At 49.5% G+C, this 17,172-nt stretch overlaps 1 protein-coding gene across 11 annotated transcripts in view; it reads left to right on the top strand.

Moving 5' to 3' along the window:
• Positions 1-17,172, top strand: part of Nprl3 (NPR3 like, GATOR1 complex subunit) — a 35,488-nt gene that overhangs the window by 2,215 nt on the left and 16,101 nt on the right. For 3 of the 11 annotated variants that reach the window (XM_078024363.1, XM_078024358.1, XM_078024362.1), the window contains exons 2-6: positions 1,580-1,649; positions 5,500-5,538; positions 9,185-9,314; positions 10,454-10,528; positions 17,063-17,144. In XM_078024363.1, coding sequence (XP_077880489.1) covers positions 9,231-9,314; positions 10,454-10,528; positions 17,063-17,144 — 241 coding nt within the window. In that variant the 5' untranslated portion in view covers positions 1,580-1,649; positions 5,500-5,538; positions 9,185-9,230. Of the gene's footprint in view, positions 1-1,579; positions 1,650-5,499; positions 5,539-8,122; positions 8,293-9,184; positions 9,315-10,453; positions 10,529-14,775; positions 14,930-17,062; positions 17,145-17,172 lie in introns of those variants that run through there. The other 8 variants (XM_040278464.2, XM_040278472.2, XM_021725408.3 and 5 more) reach the window with 6 other exon arrangements.

Genomic DNA, 17,172 nt, shown 5'->3' with positions numbered 1-17,172 from the left:
AGGTTGGCCTCCCACTTGCAATCCTCCTGCTTCAGTCTCCCTAGCTTCTAGGACCACAGGCGTGGCTACTGTGCCTGGCTGATTAGCTTCTTTCAGTAACTTTCCGCTATATTATACTCTCAGGGTTTGTCATGTGTTGTTTTTCCTTTTCACTGTTGTCCTGGTCGTTTTTTTTTTTCACTGAAAACTTTTCACTGAAAGCATTGACTGTGTTAGGCCCTACTCCCAAGCTTTATTTATTTATTTATTTTCAGTGCTTGGGATTGAACCAAGTGCTCTATCATGAGCTGCTTCCCCACTGCCCCCATTTGATTTTATTTTGAGACAGAGCCTGAGTTTGCCAGGCTGGTGTTGAACTTGAGATCCTCCAGCCTCTGCTTCTTGAGTAGCTGGACTGGCAGGTGTGTACCAGGCCTGGCCTCTGCAGATGGCCATTAGCCTGTTGATTAACTGGGAAGAAAAGGCATCTTCATATTTATCTTCCAGAAAAGGGTGTGCCTGCTATAGCCTCTGTTCTCTAACATCTTTCCTCTTCTGCTTGTTACTATGTTTAAACTGTATTATTCTAGTAAAGTATTATTGTTTGTGAATATGAAGATTATTGAATGTAGTTTAAAAGTTCTTTTGTTTTTTTTTTCAACACAATTGCCATCTTGCACTGAGAGTGTGCATATGTACACACATATGCAGTGTATTCGTCCTTCTTATAAAGTTAACATATAGCTGGGTGTGGTGGGAACATAGGCTATCCCCAGTGCTTTAGGAGGCTGAGGCAGGAGGATTGCAAGTTGGAGGCCAGCCTCAGCAACTTAGCAGACTCTGTCTCAAAAGAAAAGGGCTGGGGATGTGGCTCAATGGTAAAGCACCCTGGGTCAATTCCCAGTAGCCCCCCCCCCCCGAAAAAAAAAAGAATTAACATCATCGCAAAAATATCTCCCTATATTGTTATAATTTCTTGGAAACCATCATTTTTTTCTGAAAAATATTTATGGTATATATAAAACATGAAATTTGCCACTTCAGCCATTTATTTTATTTTATGGTTTTTTTTAGTTGTTGATGGACCTTTATTTTATTCATTTATTTATATGTGGTGCTGAGAATCAAACCCAGTGCTTCACACTTGTGAGACAAGTGCTGTACCACTGAGCTACAGCCCCAGCCCAATCTTAACCATTTTTAAGTGTATAATTCAGTGGCATTAATTACATTTGTTATATTGTGCACCTTCTCCTGTTTTCTGTTTCTAAAACTTTGTCAGCCTCTACGTGGAAACAGTAATCATTGAGCAGTGACTCACTGCCTCCTGCTCCCAACCCCTGCTGACCTCTGCTCTGTCTCTCTGGATTTACTTATTCTCAATATTCTGTGCAATTACAACATTCATCCTTCTGTATCTGGATTATTTCATTCAGCATAATGTTTGCAAGATTCACATATGCTTATTCCTTTGCGTGACTGCATGCTGTTCTGTTGCATGGATGCACTGTGTTTTGGAAACCGTAGATCTTAGGGAATCCACAGTTGAATGTGGTAAGATCCTGCTTTCTTAGCCATTCTCCCTTTTTTGCTCACTCAGATAAGCCCCGTAGCAGATATGCTGTTAACAACGCGAGTGACCATGCTGATGACCAGGACGGTGACTCCAGGTAAGGTGCTGAGGGCATGAATGGAGTACTGCTCCTAGGCATGGGCAGAGCCCTGCCCTCCCTCTGATGCATACATTGGCCCCTGAGAAGTCTGGTATTCTCTCTGCTTGGTGGTTGCTTCCAGGTAGGGCAGAGCTGATGGTTACTTTGCCCGTCTTTTTGGCTTGCTGGGAACTCTGGGCACCTGCTCCAGTCATGGGCTGTGTGGCTGGTAAAGTAGGTCTGAGAATGGGTGGGGCTGTGTCTGTGAAGGATGTTCGTCTCCTATTAGAGGAAAGCAGACCCCTTTGCTGTCCACACACCTGGTTCCTCCAGTACTTGCCTGAGTTCAGATGTAGGCACTCAGGTACAGCACAGCCAGCCAGGTCCCTCTTGGTGCTGGACCTGGGGCTGGCCTGACCCTCAATACTTCTTTAGGGTCACAGAAAGGTGAATCCTGCTCCTTCCCAAGTTTGCTTTGCTGCTCTTTCTGAGAGGCACTATTAGGGTAGAAACTTCATAAATGACCACTTCTGCCTTCTCATGTTCATTTTAAAAGTTAAAATGAAGCTCCCAGGTGCAGGAGGCAGGGTTGTAAAGTACCTACCCTGAGCTCCCTAGACACAGACAGGCCTGTGTGGGGTGCAGGGCTGGGCCTCCGAGACCTTGTGCGGTGAGTTAGTACCACTCCCTCTGGTTCTCTGACAGTGCCGCACACTGGCATGGTGAGGTCAGTTCCGAGAGTCTTTCACCCTCCATGAGGGTGTGGGGGCCTATGACATGACCTGAGCGTGAGCTTTGGAAGAGGGACTGGCTGGCCAGCTGGGGCTGCTGGGTAGTGGACTGTGGGCTCTCTAGGGAGCCTTCATGTGGAGGCCTGTGGTTGTCCTGCTCTTTAAGGTGATGGCCTGGAACAAACTCAGGTGTTACAGGCACATGGGAAGCTCTCACTCCTGCACACTCAATAGGTGCTTCTTGTGCACACTTCTCCCATATTCTCCTCACAAACTTCACTGAGCACAAGGGTTGGTTTGAAGGTGCAGAGATCTTGGAACAGTCTGGGTGGAGGGATTTCCTCAGAAGATGGTACACCAATTCCTGCAGTTAATTTTCAGAGACTTATAATAACCATAAGATGTTTTCTAGGGAGTTCATTCAGTGTTTAACATAGTGAAGACGGAAACCCCTGGAGCAGAATGCTTCTTTTCAGAAGATTCTTTATTAGTTTAAGAATTGCTTCATTTAGGTCTAGGGCTGTAGCTCAGTGGTTGGGTCTTGCCTATTGCACGTAAGACCTGGGGTTCCATCCCCAGTACTACCAGAGAGAAAAAGGAAGGGCTTTGCTTGGTAATGTAGCACATGCAGGTCTGCTGACCTCCTGTTCTCAGCATTAGGGTGAGTCCTTTGGGCACCCAGTCCCTGCTGCTTGGTCTCCTCCAGAACCTGCCAGGCCCCTGCTCTTCCTTCCTGTCATAGCTCAGCAGCTTCCTGAGGTGGTGTAGCAGTTCCACAAATCCACCCCCTGTCCTTGTCAACTGTTACTTTTCTCTCTGGGACCCTGGAATGCTCCTGCTTGTCAGTTTGCCAGATCGTGGTCTTAGGGGAGTGAGGGTACAGAAAGTGCTGCTCACCATCACAGCATGACCAGCACAGCCATTAAATGGAGATTTGCTGAAATTGAATAGAGTAAAAACTCCAGCTCCTCAGAAGCATTCCTGGTTTTTCAGGTGTACCATCAGATAGGCTTCAGGGGTAGGAGCTAACTATTACTCCTTTGTTTAAAACCCTCTTCTGGAATTCAGTGGGAACTGAAGAAAATGGGGACCATCCTGTGTCTTGAGACTTGCAGTTAAAGGTCATAAAAGTGGCAGTGTTCCTGTGGACTGGGTGTCAGGGGCTGGGGTGCTCATGCTGCCGTGTCCCCTGGGGCCCCACACTGGTTGGGGAAGCCACTAGCCTGGTATGGGCAGGTCCTCTCCTGAGATGGTGTCTTCTGGCCCTCTGAGATTACGGCAGCACTCTGGCCACTCCCTCCTGGGGAGTCAGGGACTTGGAGGAACCTGGGCCTCTTGGTGTGAAATTTTCCTGGAAGCTGTGCTTTAGACACTGTCCAGAAGAACCCCCCCACCCCCCCCGAGCTGTGGTGGGCTTCCATCGGTGCCTGTAGCTCACGGGTGCCTTTGGTGGGGTGCAGTCAGCTGGTACTTCTGCCCTCCTTGGGTCTGGCCCCACAGCAGCAAGTCCAGCCTTGGGTGCCATTGGGCTGTCACCAGATAGCCCAGCTCCAGTTCTTTCTGGCCTGTGGTTCACCTGCTTTCACCTCAGGCACACCTGAAGCTCCACCAGGCTTTTGGTGGCTCTTGGTAGCTTTGCCTCACAGTGTCCTGAGGTGCTTGAAGAGGGCCACGTTCTCCCCATTCTGGCTACTTGTTTTACAGTAAAGGGCATCTGCTGGGGACAAGTTCAGGCTCCAAGTACCATTCTAACTTTGCACACTTGGGTACCTTCCTTAGGTTGAGCCTTTGTGTGTCTTCTGTAAGTTTCCTGCGGGTGGCTGGGCCCTGCTCTCTCCCACTGGTCTGGATGGCATGGAAGCATCCTGCCTTTGTCAGGAAGTGGAACCTTGCCCACACCTGAAGCCCTGTGTGCTTGCTGCTGTGCCTTTGGAGATATAGGTAGCATTGCAACCTGTCTAGTTGCAGGAGGTCCATCTGAGTCAGACTGGATCTGGTAGGATTCTGGTTTTCTGGTCAGCCTTCAGAAGGTATCGTAACCTCTTGCACTGCACAGCCCAATGAGCTAAGGTGTGGCTTCACTGTTGTGTTTCTTGGGTGGGTCTCTGGCAGTGTGGAAGTAGCAGGGAGCACTGTGGGCATGGTGCCCTTCCACTCCCAGGTGTGAGTGTCTTCTGTCTTTAGGATACTTGGAAAACAGCATGCCCCAGAATAAAAATCTCTGTCCAGAAACATAAATTCTTAAACTCTTTCTAGAAAGCTCAGGTTGGGTAGTGCAGAAGCTCCAGATATTTTCTGCACAAATGAACCTAACATGCCCAGCTGGCTCTCCAGGTGGAAGCTCAGGGAGCCGACGTTCACCTGGTACTTCAGTTTTCAGAAAGCTTTACCTAGGTGATTCCATTTTGTCCTCTACAGATAATTTCTTGTCATATAGAGGAGAAATCCACTTTTGGAAAGATGAGATACTGTGCTCAGGTGTCTGGCTAATTCTTATGGCCCTGGTGTCTGATATACGTTTCCCAGTGTTGAGCTTCTTTTTAAAAAGCAACTCTTGGGCTGGGGATGTAGCTCAGTTGGTAAAGTACTTGCCCAGCAGGCATAAGGCCCTAGGTTTAACTCCTAGCACCACAAAAAAAAAAAAAAAAAAAAAAAAAAAGGCTAGTGACTCTTGCCTGGTGCAGTGGGCACCTGTGACCCAGCTGCTCGGGAAGCTGAGGCAAGAGGACTGCAAATACAAGGCCAGGCTGTGCACCTTAGCAAGACCCTGCCTCAAAGTTAACATAAAAGTGGCTGGGTGTGTAGCTCAGTGGTAGGGTGCCCCTAGGTTCAATCTCCAGTACTGTACACACACAGGAAGAAAAAAAAAAGAAAGAAAGGAAGAGACTCCTGTTCCCCACAGCCTGCACACATGTGTAAGAGTTTGAACTTCAGGGAGAATGCCCTGGGATAAGTAGGAGTGCCTGTGTCCTCTTTCTTGTCTGGTAAGCTGCCTAGTCTTGACATTAGCAGTTAATGCTTATGGTGGTGCTTCTACTAGACTTTAATACTGTTTTTGTAAAAATAATCTTGTAACTTTTCATGGTTTTGTAAAGCAGTGCTTTTGTTTGGTCTTGATGGTCCTGTTCCCATTTCAGCGAGCCATGTCCTCCAACCGATGAGCAGTTGGTTGCAGGGTAAGACCGAGACCTCTCCACCATCTTTCTGTCTTGATTCTGGCTGCCCTCTCTTCTTGTAATTGTGCTTAATTCCTGTTTTCACTCAACATTGAAAAAAATCACTAACGAGGCACACAGGCCCTAGCTTGTCCTCCCACAAGAGCCCAGGCTTCCCCACTGTCCCTGCCCTTTCTCCACCCAGAGTTATTTAGCTCTTTAACATTGTCTGAGAGGCCAAGACATGGTTGTGGCACCAGAGAGTCTTTTGGGACCAGGTGTGCCTTCAAACCTCTTCCTCCCTCAAGGAGGAGCCAGTAGTCCTGTGGAGGTGGTGGGTGAGCAGGAGTGGGGTTTCTCACCTCCCTGCCCATTGCCACACTGAGACCTGTGGCTGTGGCTTCTAGTCTGTGGTTTTCAGGGCCCTTAATAGTGTCAGGTGTGATGCTTGGGTTTCAATGTTATTGGCTGAGCCCCACAGAGGCAAAGACGTTCCTGGGAGTGATCCTGAATTACTGCAGGAGGGCAGGGATGAGATGGGACGGCCCTGTGCCCCCGACAGTGCGTCCCTCCTGTGCCTTGGAGGTACTCTAGTGTCTGTGAACTCCCAGCAGGGAGGCAGGGAGCAGAGCTGAGATCCCTTCCAGGCTGCCTGCTCCTTTCTAGCCCAGTCAGAGAGCAAGCCCTTCTCCAGAATGTCTGGCAAGGAGAGAAAATCTGGCTTGTCATCTGGCTGGGCTGGTAGAGCTTCCTAAGCCAGCTTTTCTTGGGTTTCCAAGTTAGTCCAGAGGTCCTTAGTTTTTGTAACAATTTTTATTTATTTTTTTGTTGGGTGGTGCTGGGAATTGAAACTAGGTCCTTGTGAATGCAAGGCAAGCACTCTATGAACTGAGTATGTCCCCAGCCCCTAACAATAGTTTTAATGTATTACATTTACCAGCTTTTACAGGCAAGAATTTTGTAACTTTTGGAAGCAACAAGCAATTGTTGCCACTTGCTTATGGCAACTGTGAGTTGTCCCCCAATCTCATTACACTGCTGTGTCTGTGCTCCTTGCACCAGGCCCCATCTGAGGTATGAAGCCACACAGATTCTCATCTACATGGGTGCTAAGCTGTGGCAAGTGGGTTTCTGTGGGGGGCAAACTTGCTGAGATGAGCAGAGTGGCCAGCTGTCATCCTGTGGGCCATCTGAGGGGTCTCCCAAGACAGCCACTTAGGGCAGTGTGACTTTTAACTTAGGCTTCACAGGACTTTCCAGTTGGCACTCTCTGTGGACCCTGGCAGCCAGGATTTGGCTCTTGCAGATTTGGCTCTTGCAGGGCACTTGGGATTTGGGTTTTATAGACATGAGCTGAACTACTCCTGTTTGCCTGAGGATCCCAGGACCCATCATCACTCAGCCATGTAGCTTGCGTCCCTGGACTGGTACCTGAGGGCTAGGGCCCAGGCTGTGTGCCTGTAGCTCTTAATAACAGAGCAACAACTTTTAGTGGAGATTTTAGGCTATTGAAGGAAGAAGTGAGCTTTCTGGAGTGGCAGGGGTTGCTTTTCTGTCTGCTAGTCCCTAGTCCCTGGGTTACCACCCAGTGGAGGGTGTTTGTTCAGATGGGACATGATGTGCTGACACTGGGTCAGCTACTCAAGCAGGAGCGGTATAGGGATTTCATCCTCTGAACCGCCTTTCACATCACTGTGCCTCAGACAGGAGCTACAGGGCAGAGTGAGTCTTTAAGGAAAACCTGTGATGCCTCTGGTTTGAGACACTAGGATCTGCTGTGTCTGCTTTAGTTGCTCCAGAGAATAATGTTTCAATGAAGCAGAGACCAAGCATGCCAGTGCAGGTCCTGCATATCCCAGGATGTTTCTTTTCTCTTCTCTTCTTTTCTTTTCTTTCTTTCCTTCCTTCCTTCCTTCCTTCCTTCCTTCCTTCCTTCCTTCCTTCCTCCTTCCTTCCTTCCTTCCTTTTCTCTCTCTCTCCTTCCTTCCTTTTTTCTCTTTCTCCTTCCTTCCTTCCTTTCTTCCTTTCTTCCTTTTCTTTCTTTCTCCTTTTATTGAACTTGGGATTAAACCCAGAGGTGCTTAACTACTGAGCCACATCCCAGAGACAGGGTCTTCCTAAGTTGCTTGGGCTGGTTTTGAACTCATGACCCTCCTGCCTCAGCCTCAGCCACTGGGATTACAGTGTGCGTCACCACGTCTGGGCCCCAGATGTTTCTAACAAGATCAGTCTGGGAACCTCGATATAGCCCCTCTGGCCTGTGTTCTGTGTTGGTGTGCTCAGGGTGACCCAGGACTGCCACAGGGTCTTGCCAGTTCTGGAGGGAAGGCTGGAAACATCATGAGCCCTTTGGCTTGGCAGTGGAATGCCCCTGGCCCAGGAGACTGGGAGAACTCACAGGTACTTGTCTTGCGTTTCATCCTGGGTCAGTTGGCCACAGCAAGGCCCTTGGTCCAGGGTCTCCTGGAATCCATGGCCCCCAGATCTTTATCTGGAGCCATCTGCTCTTTCAGAGAGGGGCTACAATCACTGTTGGAAGCTGGCCTTCATTTTTCGTTTCTTTTTTTTTTTTAAAGAGAGAGAATTTTAATATTTATATTTTTAGTTTTCAGCGGACACAACATCTTTGTTTGTATGTGGTGCTGAGGATCAAACCCGGGCCGCACGCGTGCCAGGCGAGCGCGTTACTGCTTGAGCCACATCCCCAGCCCTTCATTTTTCATTTCTAACAGAGGGCTTACAACGATGGTCCCCACTCTGGGAGGGCATGACGAGGTACACACTGCAAGTCTGTCTAGTAGCCTGTCAGGACTGTGAGATTCCTTGCCCAGGGGCAGAACATGTTCCTGGGCAGCAGGAAAGCCTTCCCTGAGACACCATGCCCTCTTTCCTGGATGTTAGAAGTGCTTTCCTTGGTGTGTAGAAGAGTGCAGGTGCTCTCTACTCTTCGGTGCAGTGGGAGCAATGGTCTAGCACACCCATTCCAGAGCAGAGGCCAGGCCCTGGGCTCTGAGATAAGCGGCAATGATGCACCCCAGGTGCCCCTCCCTGCAGACCATCTCCCTTATCCAAGTCCCCAGGCAGGAGGGGCCAGTTTGCCAGAAGGGAGACAAGGGTATAGGTGTGCCTTGCAATGGCTAAGCTCCCATGCCCTGGCTGTTCCCACCTCCCTGTGGCATCCCGGTGCTCCCGTGATAGGATGGGTTTGCACTGTCCTTCCCAAATGGAAGTGGGAAAGTCTGAGTTTAGGATCAGAGAAGTTGTACCACAAAGCACAGTTCCTGCTCCATGTCAAGGGTGCAGGCCAGCAAGCCCAGTGGCTGCTGGGAGGGTCCCCTATTCCTGTGAGGCTTATTGAACTGTTCCTTAGGACAGTGCCAGCTCCAGCCGATCCTCCTCTTAAATGCAGACTGCAGCTGTTCCTCTCCTAATTTCATAGAGCATGTAAAGATGATAGCATGTGCCTCCAACCTCTGCTTCTCATGCCTTTTATCTGTGATTTTGGTGATTTTGCCTCCCTAACCTCGGGATTGCTACAAGAAAGCCACTGGGGCAGAGCAGCTCACATGACTGCCATTCACAGAGACCTCCCCTCTGGAGGTATAGGGCATGGTGTCTTGATCCTTGGTTAACCTTATTTTCTGTTTTACCTTTTTTCATCTTTAAGGTTTTCAGATGTTATTTTGGCAACAATTTTGGCAACCAAATCTGAAATGTGTGGCCAAAAATTTGAACTGAAGATAGATAATGTGCGGTTTGTTGGGCACCCGACACTGCTGCAGCATGCTCTGGGGCAGGTATGTCCCTCCCTGGTCAGTTGTGATCCTTGTCAGGCAGGTAGGGCTCTCCCTAGGTAGGTCTGGCCCATCCTGGGCTCATGAGGCTCAGAATGGTGCTGACACTGGCTCTAGTGAGGGTGACTTTTAGGCAGCAGACCTGATCAGGCACTTGCCGTGAGTGTGCACCTCTGTAGACCCTGGGGGTCCAGCAGAGAAGTGAGGAGCCCTTGCCAGTGGTCTGTGCTTGGCCAGCAGGCACAAGGCACCCTGGTGCTTCTGTCTCTGCCACTGTCTCCACTGCCCCATGCTGGCATCAAGCCCAGAGCATTGCACTTGGCCCCCAGCTCCCCTCCATGGTCAGCTTCTACTGTTCGCACTCTGGGTCTTTGTGGACGTGGCTTTCTTTGTTTACAAGTTACCTGTTTTCTAGGGAATCCAAGAGAGTAATTTGACTAGCATCTGCCACCCCCTGAGCTTTCTAAAAATGGTGCAAGCATTTATTTATTTTTTTCTTTTTTTGTTTTTGATGGTCCTGGAGGTTGAACCCAGGAACTGCCTGTGGGTGGTGGGTGGAAGAGTTGGCAGCCAGCCTGTGGGAATGACTGGCAGGGAGTCTGGGGCTTTGGCTCCCCCTTGTGGTGTCACTTGTGGTTGGATTTGCAGAGTTCCTGCCCTAGGAGTGCTTCTGCATTTGTGGATACAGAGCTGGGAACAGAGATGAGGACTGGGCTCTGATATGGGGCCAGCTGCTCTGAGCCTCTCCTCTGAGCTCTCCTCTGAGCCTGTTAAGGTCTCTGCTGGTCCTGAGCATTGTCCTGTCCCTAAATGGGCCTGAGTACTTGTCATGCCTGGCAGAAGCAACTGGGAAGGTCAGGTGGACCCTGGGGCTGGCAGTGGAATAGAAGTGGGAAAGTCTGAGTTCAGGATCAGAGAAGGTCTGGGCCCCCTACTTCCCAGGTCCCTCTGCATCCTGTCACTCTGCTTCCTTCCGTTGACCGCCCCACTCTTGTCACAGCTGTTTGTGCAGCCGGTGCTCCTCAGAAAGGAAGGCATCAGTCACTTCTCAAAGACCTGGGAGCTGTTTTCCTCTTCTGCTAGTCTCTGGGGTCTTTCCCATGCATGGCTCTCAATTTATTGCAATCATGCCTCTTTTGTAGGTCTCCAAAACAGATCCATCCCCGAAGAGGGAAGCGCCTACCATGATTCTTTTTAATGTGGTGTTCGCCCTGAGGGTGAGTGTTGGTGTAGGCAACCTGGGTGGGGAGGAGGGTAGAGCAGGAAGCAGCCCGTTTTGGGTGAGTGTCATGACTGCTCAGACTGTGGTGGGCACTGCGCTCACCTTCCCTGGCATGCAGGCAGAGTCTGCCTTGTTGTGTGGTCCTCTTTTTTCCCAATACAAAGGAGAATATTTACCATTTCCAAGGGTCCAGGTTAGTGGCATCAGAGGCACTGAATTCTTATCTGCCACTCAGCCTGGTCGCTGTCCAGATTCATATGCTTTCACTCTCCAGAGAGAGACCCCTGTGTCCTTACCAGCTGTTGCCCCCTCCTCTGCTCTGTCCAGGGTTGGCAGGCTATGGTCTGCCTCTGTGGACTCACTGCTGAATTGCGTACAGAGGGATTTGTGCGTCTGGGGCCTGGCCTCTAGCCTTGGTCCACTTGGCAGGTTCTGTGGTGTGTGAGCCATGTTTCTTTGTGGCCATCACAAGTGACTTGTGCCTGTACCACACTTCACCCATTGCTGGGCACTAAAGAGTGTGGGGGTGTTTGGCTGCAATGAAGGATACTGCTGGGGATGTTCCTGTTCACATTTTCTTTTTTCCTTTTTCTTTGGTACCAGGGATTGAACTCAGGGTCACTTGACCACTAAGCCATTTCCCCAGCCCTATTTTCATATTTTATTTGGAGACAGGGGTCTCACTGAGTTGCTTAGTGCCTTACTTTTTTTTTTTTATAGTTGTAGATGAACAGCATACATTTATTTTATTTGTTCTTTTTTTGTGTGTGTGATGCTGGGGATTGAACCCAGGGCCTTGTGCATGCAAGGCAAGCACTCTACCAACTGAGCTATATCCCCAGCCCTTATTTGTTCATTTTTATGTGGTGCTGAGGATTGAACCCAGTACTTCACATGTGCTGGGCAAATGCTCTGCCACTGAACTATATAGTCTCAGCTAGCCCTATTGTCTAGCTTTTTGCTGAGGCTAGCTTTGAACTTGTCTCAGCCTCCCAAGCTGCTGGGATTATAAGCGTGTGCCACTGCACCTGGCTCCTGTTCATATTTTCATGCCTCTTGGATACACATCCGGGAGTGAAAGTTTGGGTCCTTGGTCCTTGTTGAGACTGAAGATCTGAACTGTATGCTGTGGCGGCTGTACCATTTTACGTTCTCACCAGCAAGGTACAAGGGTTCCCACTTCTACACATTTTCACCAGCACTCTTTATTTTTCTTTTTTTTCCCCCTTCCTTCCTTCCTTCCTTCCTTCCTTCCTTCCTTCCTTTTTAAATTAAAACTAATTGTTTTTTTCTTTTCCTTTTTCCTGGGTATTGAACCCAGGGCATTCTACACTGAGATATACCTCTGGCCCTTTTTATTTTTATTCATTAGGTACCAGGGATTGAACCCAAAAGCCCTTAACCATTGAGCCATATCCCCAGCCCTTTTTTTATATTTTATTTAGCAATAGAGTCTCAGTGATTTGCTTAGGGCCTCACTAAGTTGATGAGACTGGCTTTGAACTTGCCATCCTCCTACCTCTGGAGCTGCTGGGATTACAGGCGTGTACTACCATTCTCGCCCTATTTTTATTTTGAGACAGGGTCTTGCTAAGTTGCTGAGGCTGGCTTTGAACTTGTGATCCTCTTGCCTCAGCTTCCTGAGTAGCTGGAATCACAAATGTGGCCACTGCACGTGTCTAAGCCTGATTGTTTCTTAAGGCAGTTACCAATTCTTTCTGAGTTTGTTTTCACTAGTTAAGGAAATACCTTTCTATTAAACCTGTCAAAATGTAAGGGATTCAGCTGGGAGCAGTGGCACACACCTGTAATTCCAGTGGCTCCAGAAGATGAGGCAGGAGGATCGAGAGTTCAAGATGCTAAGCAACTCAGAGAGACCTGTCTCTCAATGAAATACAAAAATAGGGCTGGGGATATGGCTCTGTGGTTGAATGCTCCAGGGTCTAAAACCTGGTACAAAAAAAAAAAAGTAAGGGATCCAAATAAATAGAAATGTACCCCTAGGCAAGGATTGGCTTCTTTATTCATTGTTTGGTCCTGGGGACTGAACCCAAGGGTGCTTTAGCACTGAGCTATATCCCTAGCCCTTGTCATTTTATTTTGAGACAGGTCTTCCTGAGGAGCCCAGGCTAGCCTTGGACTTATGATCCTCCTGCCACTCAGGGAGCACACTGGTTCGCCTTGAGGAGTTTTAAAAACACTCCTAACATTCTGACAGCTTCATGCACCTGTCCCAGAACCCATAGTCTTTGCATCTGTTTCCTCCCCCTGTGTTTCACAGAAAGGCCCGACCTCATGATTTCTCATTCCTACACATTGTGAAGGCCTCTCTACAACGTGTCCGCCCACCTTGTGCCACAGCGCCTTTTTACCGTGACAACTTTTCACATTGGTGTCTACTGGCACTTGGCATGCTGGGGCTCCCAAGCCAGACATGCTTTCCATTTGGTCTATGCCCGGGCGAGTGTCTCTACCAGCTCCTCCCTTGGTCCAGCACAGGTTCAATATTTGGAGCTGGCTCCCTGTGCAGACCATCAGGCTTGCTCTCTGCCTCTGTTTCCTGTAAATTGGAAGTTTGTTTTGGGAGCTGGGGTACATTTGGGATGAGAAGCCTGTTGGTGGTACTCCCGTGAGCTGGGTACTACTCTGAGAGCCCCGAGGCAGCCATGTGCCAGGTGGAGGGCTTCTCACGTGTCCCTGCACGGCTGGGCCCACATACGCCTCAGGTGCTCTCAAGACTGAGCAGACAGGACACCAGATGCCCGCAGTGCGGTCTAGGACCTCACCTGGGGCAGCACCTGGTCAGCACATCAGGGATCCTGGGGGGGAGGCCAGTGTGCCTTCTCTGGCAGCACTGGCAGCAGAGGGTTGAACTCTTGGGGTGATGGAAGGGAGTGTCGTATGTCTAGGATCATTCTCTATCCCCCTGCTTTGCTGGTGTATTTTTACACAGATTCTGAGTGTGTCTTTGTTTTGAGGTAATGGCCTATGCCCTGTAAATTGGCACTGCACATCAGGGATACTGTTAAGAGGCTTCGAGAGAGAGGGCAGTGCTACCTCTCTGAGTCTGCCCAGATGCAGGCTCTGTGTGAACATAGATCTGCTGGGAGCCTAGAATTCTGCAGGTGAACCAAGTGCTAATGTCTAAGTAAGGTCCCCACACTTGAACCCAGCTCTGAACCCAGGGGTCTGATCCTGCCTGCTGGTAACAGGGATTTCTAATCAGTGGCACCACCTGTCTTGCACCCTCTCTCCACTTCCCCAGGCTGACTCATCACTGCTGTTGGTCTCCAGAACCACCAGGTCATGCTTGGCCCAGTTATCTGCCCTCTGGAGCTGCTCCACAGATCCCACAGCTGTGCACTCCACCCTGGTCCTGGGTGGATACATCTGCCTGGCCAGCTGTGGCCCCTGATAGCTTCCAGAGGGGGTGGGGTCCACTTCTGTTCCTGAGAGCCTCCTCACCCTCCCTCCACCTAGTCAGTGTGGGTGCAGAAGGAGCCCTGGGCAGGGGCCTTGGCCCGGGGCCTGCTGGTCCTCTTGTTAGCTGGGGAGAGCTGCTCATGCTTGAGGACAGAAGAGTACCATGTGCCCTGTTGTAACGTAGCCAGGCGTGTCCAGCATACTCATCAGGACAGTGCTGAGTGTGGACACTTGCAGGGCTTTTCTTAGGGCAGGCTCTGTGTGAGTGCTTAATGTGTCTGATCCTCATTGAGGGAGGTGCCCTTGTTGTCCCACCACTCAGGGTTACACAGCAGGTGGGTGGGTGGAATCTGCCCTTAGCCACAGCCTGCTTTTGCTTACCATCCTGGCATGGTAAAATGTGTATGGAGCCCCCTCTGTGCAGCCATCATGCAGCCCTCCCAGGAGCAGGGAACGGGGACTGGCAGCCAGTGCTTCTGGAGGGGCATAGGAAATTTCTGGCAATCATGGCCTCCAGAGGCACCTGGAGGAGAGGAGTAGAGAAGGTTTCTTTCATGGTCTAAATTTTGGTTGTGCATGTTTTTGCTTTTCTTGGCACTGGTGATGGAACCCAGAGACATTTAACCACTGAGTTATACCCCATTCTTTTTTATTTTATTTTGAGACAGGGTCTTGCTGAGTTGCTGAGGCTGGCTTTGAACTTGAGATCCTTTGCCTCAGCCTCCAGAGCTGGAAGGACAGGCAAGTGCTACTGTGCCTGACCTGTTACTTCCTTTGCACCTGTGGCACATTTAGATCTGTGTGGCTTTTCCCCTGCAGGCCAACGCTGACCCTTCTGTGATCAACTGTCTGCATACCCTGTCCCGGCGCATTGCTACGGTGCTGCAGCATGAGGAGCGCCGCTGCCAGTACCTCACTCGGGAGGCCAAGCTGATCCTGGCGCTGCAGGATGAGGTGTCCGCTGTGGCTGATGGTGAGCAGCAGTGAGAGTGGTTCTGGGCTGGCTGATGGCATCTTCTTTTTTTTTTTTTTTTTAAAGAAAGAGTGAGAGAGAGGGAGAGAGAGAGAGAGAATTTAATATTTATTTTTTAGTATTTGGCGGACACAACATCTTTGTTTGTATGTGGTGCTGAGGATCGAACCCAGGCCGCACGCATGCCAGGCCAGCACGCTACCGCTTGAGCCACATCCCCAGCCCCTGATGGCATCTTCTGATGTGGATAGCTCCAGGTTTCCCAGCTAGCATCGTCAGAGCGCTTGGGTGCTTGCAGTCTCCGGGCTTTCAGTGCACTGGGCATGGCTGAGGAAGTGCTCACAGCAGCCTTGTGCTGCAGGGACTGTCCCCTTTTTGTGGAGAGGCTGTATGAGCTTAACATTGGGCAGGTGAGCCCAGGGCACATGAAGACTCCCAAGGGACTCATTCAGATTAAGTCTGCTTTCTCAAATGGATGTCCCCAGACTGACTTCCCAACTGGAAGGATTCCCTTCCCCACATGCGGCAGCACCCTTCTGTTAGCACTGACACCTCTGCCTGGCCCTGCCCCTGTTAGAACCTTGGTCATGGGTACAAGTTGGGGAGAGGCTGGCAGGAATGTCCAGTCTTAAGGTGAGTGGTTTCCATTCCCTGCTTTTAGCCAAACTGAAGGTGGGTTTAATTGAATTATGCACTAACCAGTTATCAAAAAAAGTATTTGCAGGCTGAGTTTTGGCTTAGTGGTAGAGTGCTTGCCTGGCATGCATGAGGCATTGGATTTGATCCTCAGCACTGCATAAAAATAAGTTAAAGATATTGTGTCGGGGCTGGGGAGTGTGGCTCAAGCAGTAGCGCACTCGCCTGGCATGCGTGCGGCCCGGGTTCGATCCTCAGCACCACATACAAACAAAGATGTTGTGTCTGCCGAAAAATAAATAAATAAATAAAAGCAAGCCACTAAGGTGAACTAAAAATATTAAAAAAAAAAAAAAAAAGATATTGTGTCCACCTAAAACTAAAAAAAAAATATTAAAAAAAATAGTATTTGGGCTGGGGATGTGGCTCAAGCGGTAGCGCGCTCGCCTGGCATGCATGCGGCCCAGGTTCGATCCTCAGCACCACATACAAACAAAGATGTTGTGTCCGCCGAGAACTAAAAAATAAATATTTAAAAAATTCTCTCTCTCTCTCTCTCTCTCTCTCTCCTCTCTCACTCTCTCTTTAAAAAAAAAATAGTATTTTCTGGCAGGCCACCATATAACTTTTGGTATACCCATAGTGCTAAGCCTTGGGGTACATGATGATAAACTCCACTCCTTTCCTAAGGTCAGCAGCTCATTTGGAAGATGCAGGTGGAACAGAGCTGCAGTCAGGCTCAGCCTTGGTAGCTCTGAATAGAATTGGTGAATGTCATGCACAGACTGGCAGCAAGAGTGGCCCGGACTTTGGTGTAATTTCACTCTGTTTGAAAATTCACTGGCAAGGGCTGGGGATATAGCTCAGTTAGAGGAGTGCTTTCCTCACATGCACAAGGCCCTGGGTTCAATCCCCAGCAACCCCATCCCCGACAAAAAAAAAAAAAAAAGAAGAAGAAGAAGAAGAAGAAGAAATACGAAAGAAAGAAAATTAGCTGTCAAAACTTGTGATGTAGGGTGGGGCACACTGGTGCACACTCATCATCTCATCTCAGTGACTTGGGAGATGGCAAGTTTGAGGCCAGGCTCAGCAACTTAGTGAGAGTCTGTCTCAGAATAAAACATAAGAAGCTGGGGGTATGGCTCAGTGGTTAAGCACCCCTAGGTTCAATTCCTAGTACCCAAAATAAGTAAGTAAGCTGTATTAGCATACATGTGTGAGAGGAGGGCCTGGAACACACCAGCCAGCAGGGCAGTGGCCTGACAGTGCAAGGCACAGGCCTTTGGGACAGGGCAAAGGTTTTGGGCTAGTGTGTTCCATGAGAAGTGGTAGGACAAACAGCCCATGTTCAGTTCACAGGATGCAGGTTGTGTGAGAAGCAGGGAGTTCCCAATGGGTGGTTTTAAGTGACTCAGTTGGAGTGTCAGCTTCTGACTAGCCTGTGCATAGTTTCTTGCTGTGGAAGCTTTGAAATCTTCTTTGTTGTGATTGTTACAGCAAATGAAGGCCCACAGTCCCCGTTCCATCACATCCTGCCCAAGTGCAAGCTGGCAAGGGACCTCAAGGAGGCATATGACAGGTAGGCAGGTGGGCATGCTCTCTGGCTC

Source organism: Ictidomys tridecemlineatus, chromosome 10 (assembly GCF_052094955.1).
Source record: "Ictidomys tridecemlineatus isolate mIctTri1 chromosome 10, mIctTri1.hap1, whole genome shotgun sequence".
Lineage (NCBI taxonomy): Eukaryota > Metazoa > Chordata > Mammalia > Rodentia > Sciuridae > Ictidomys > Ictidomys tridecemlineatus.
The sequence above is the reverse complement of the archived record's forward strand: the minus strand, read 5'-3'. Positions and strand labels throughout refer to the sequence as shown.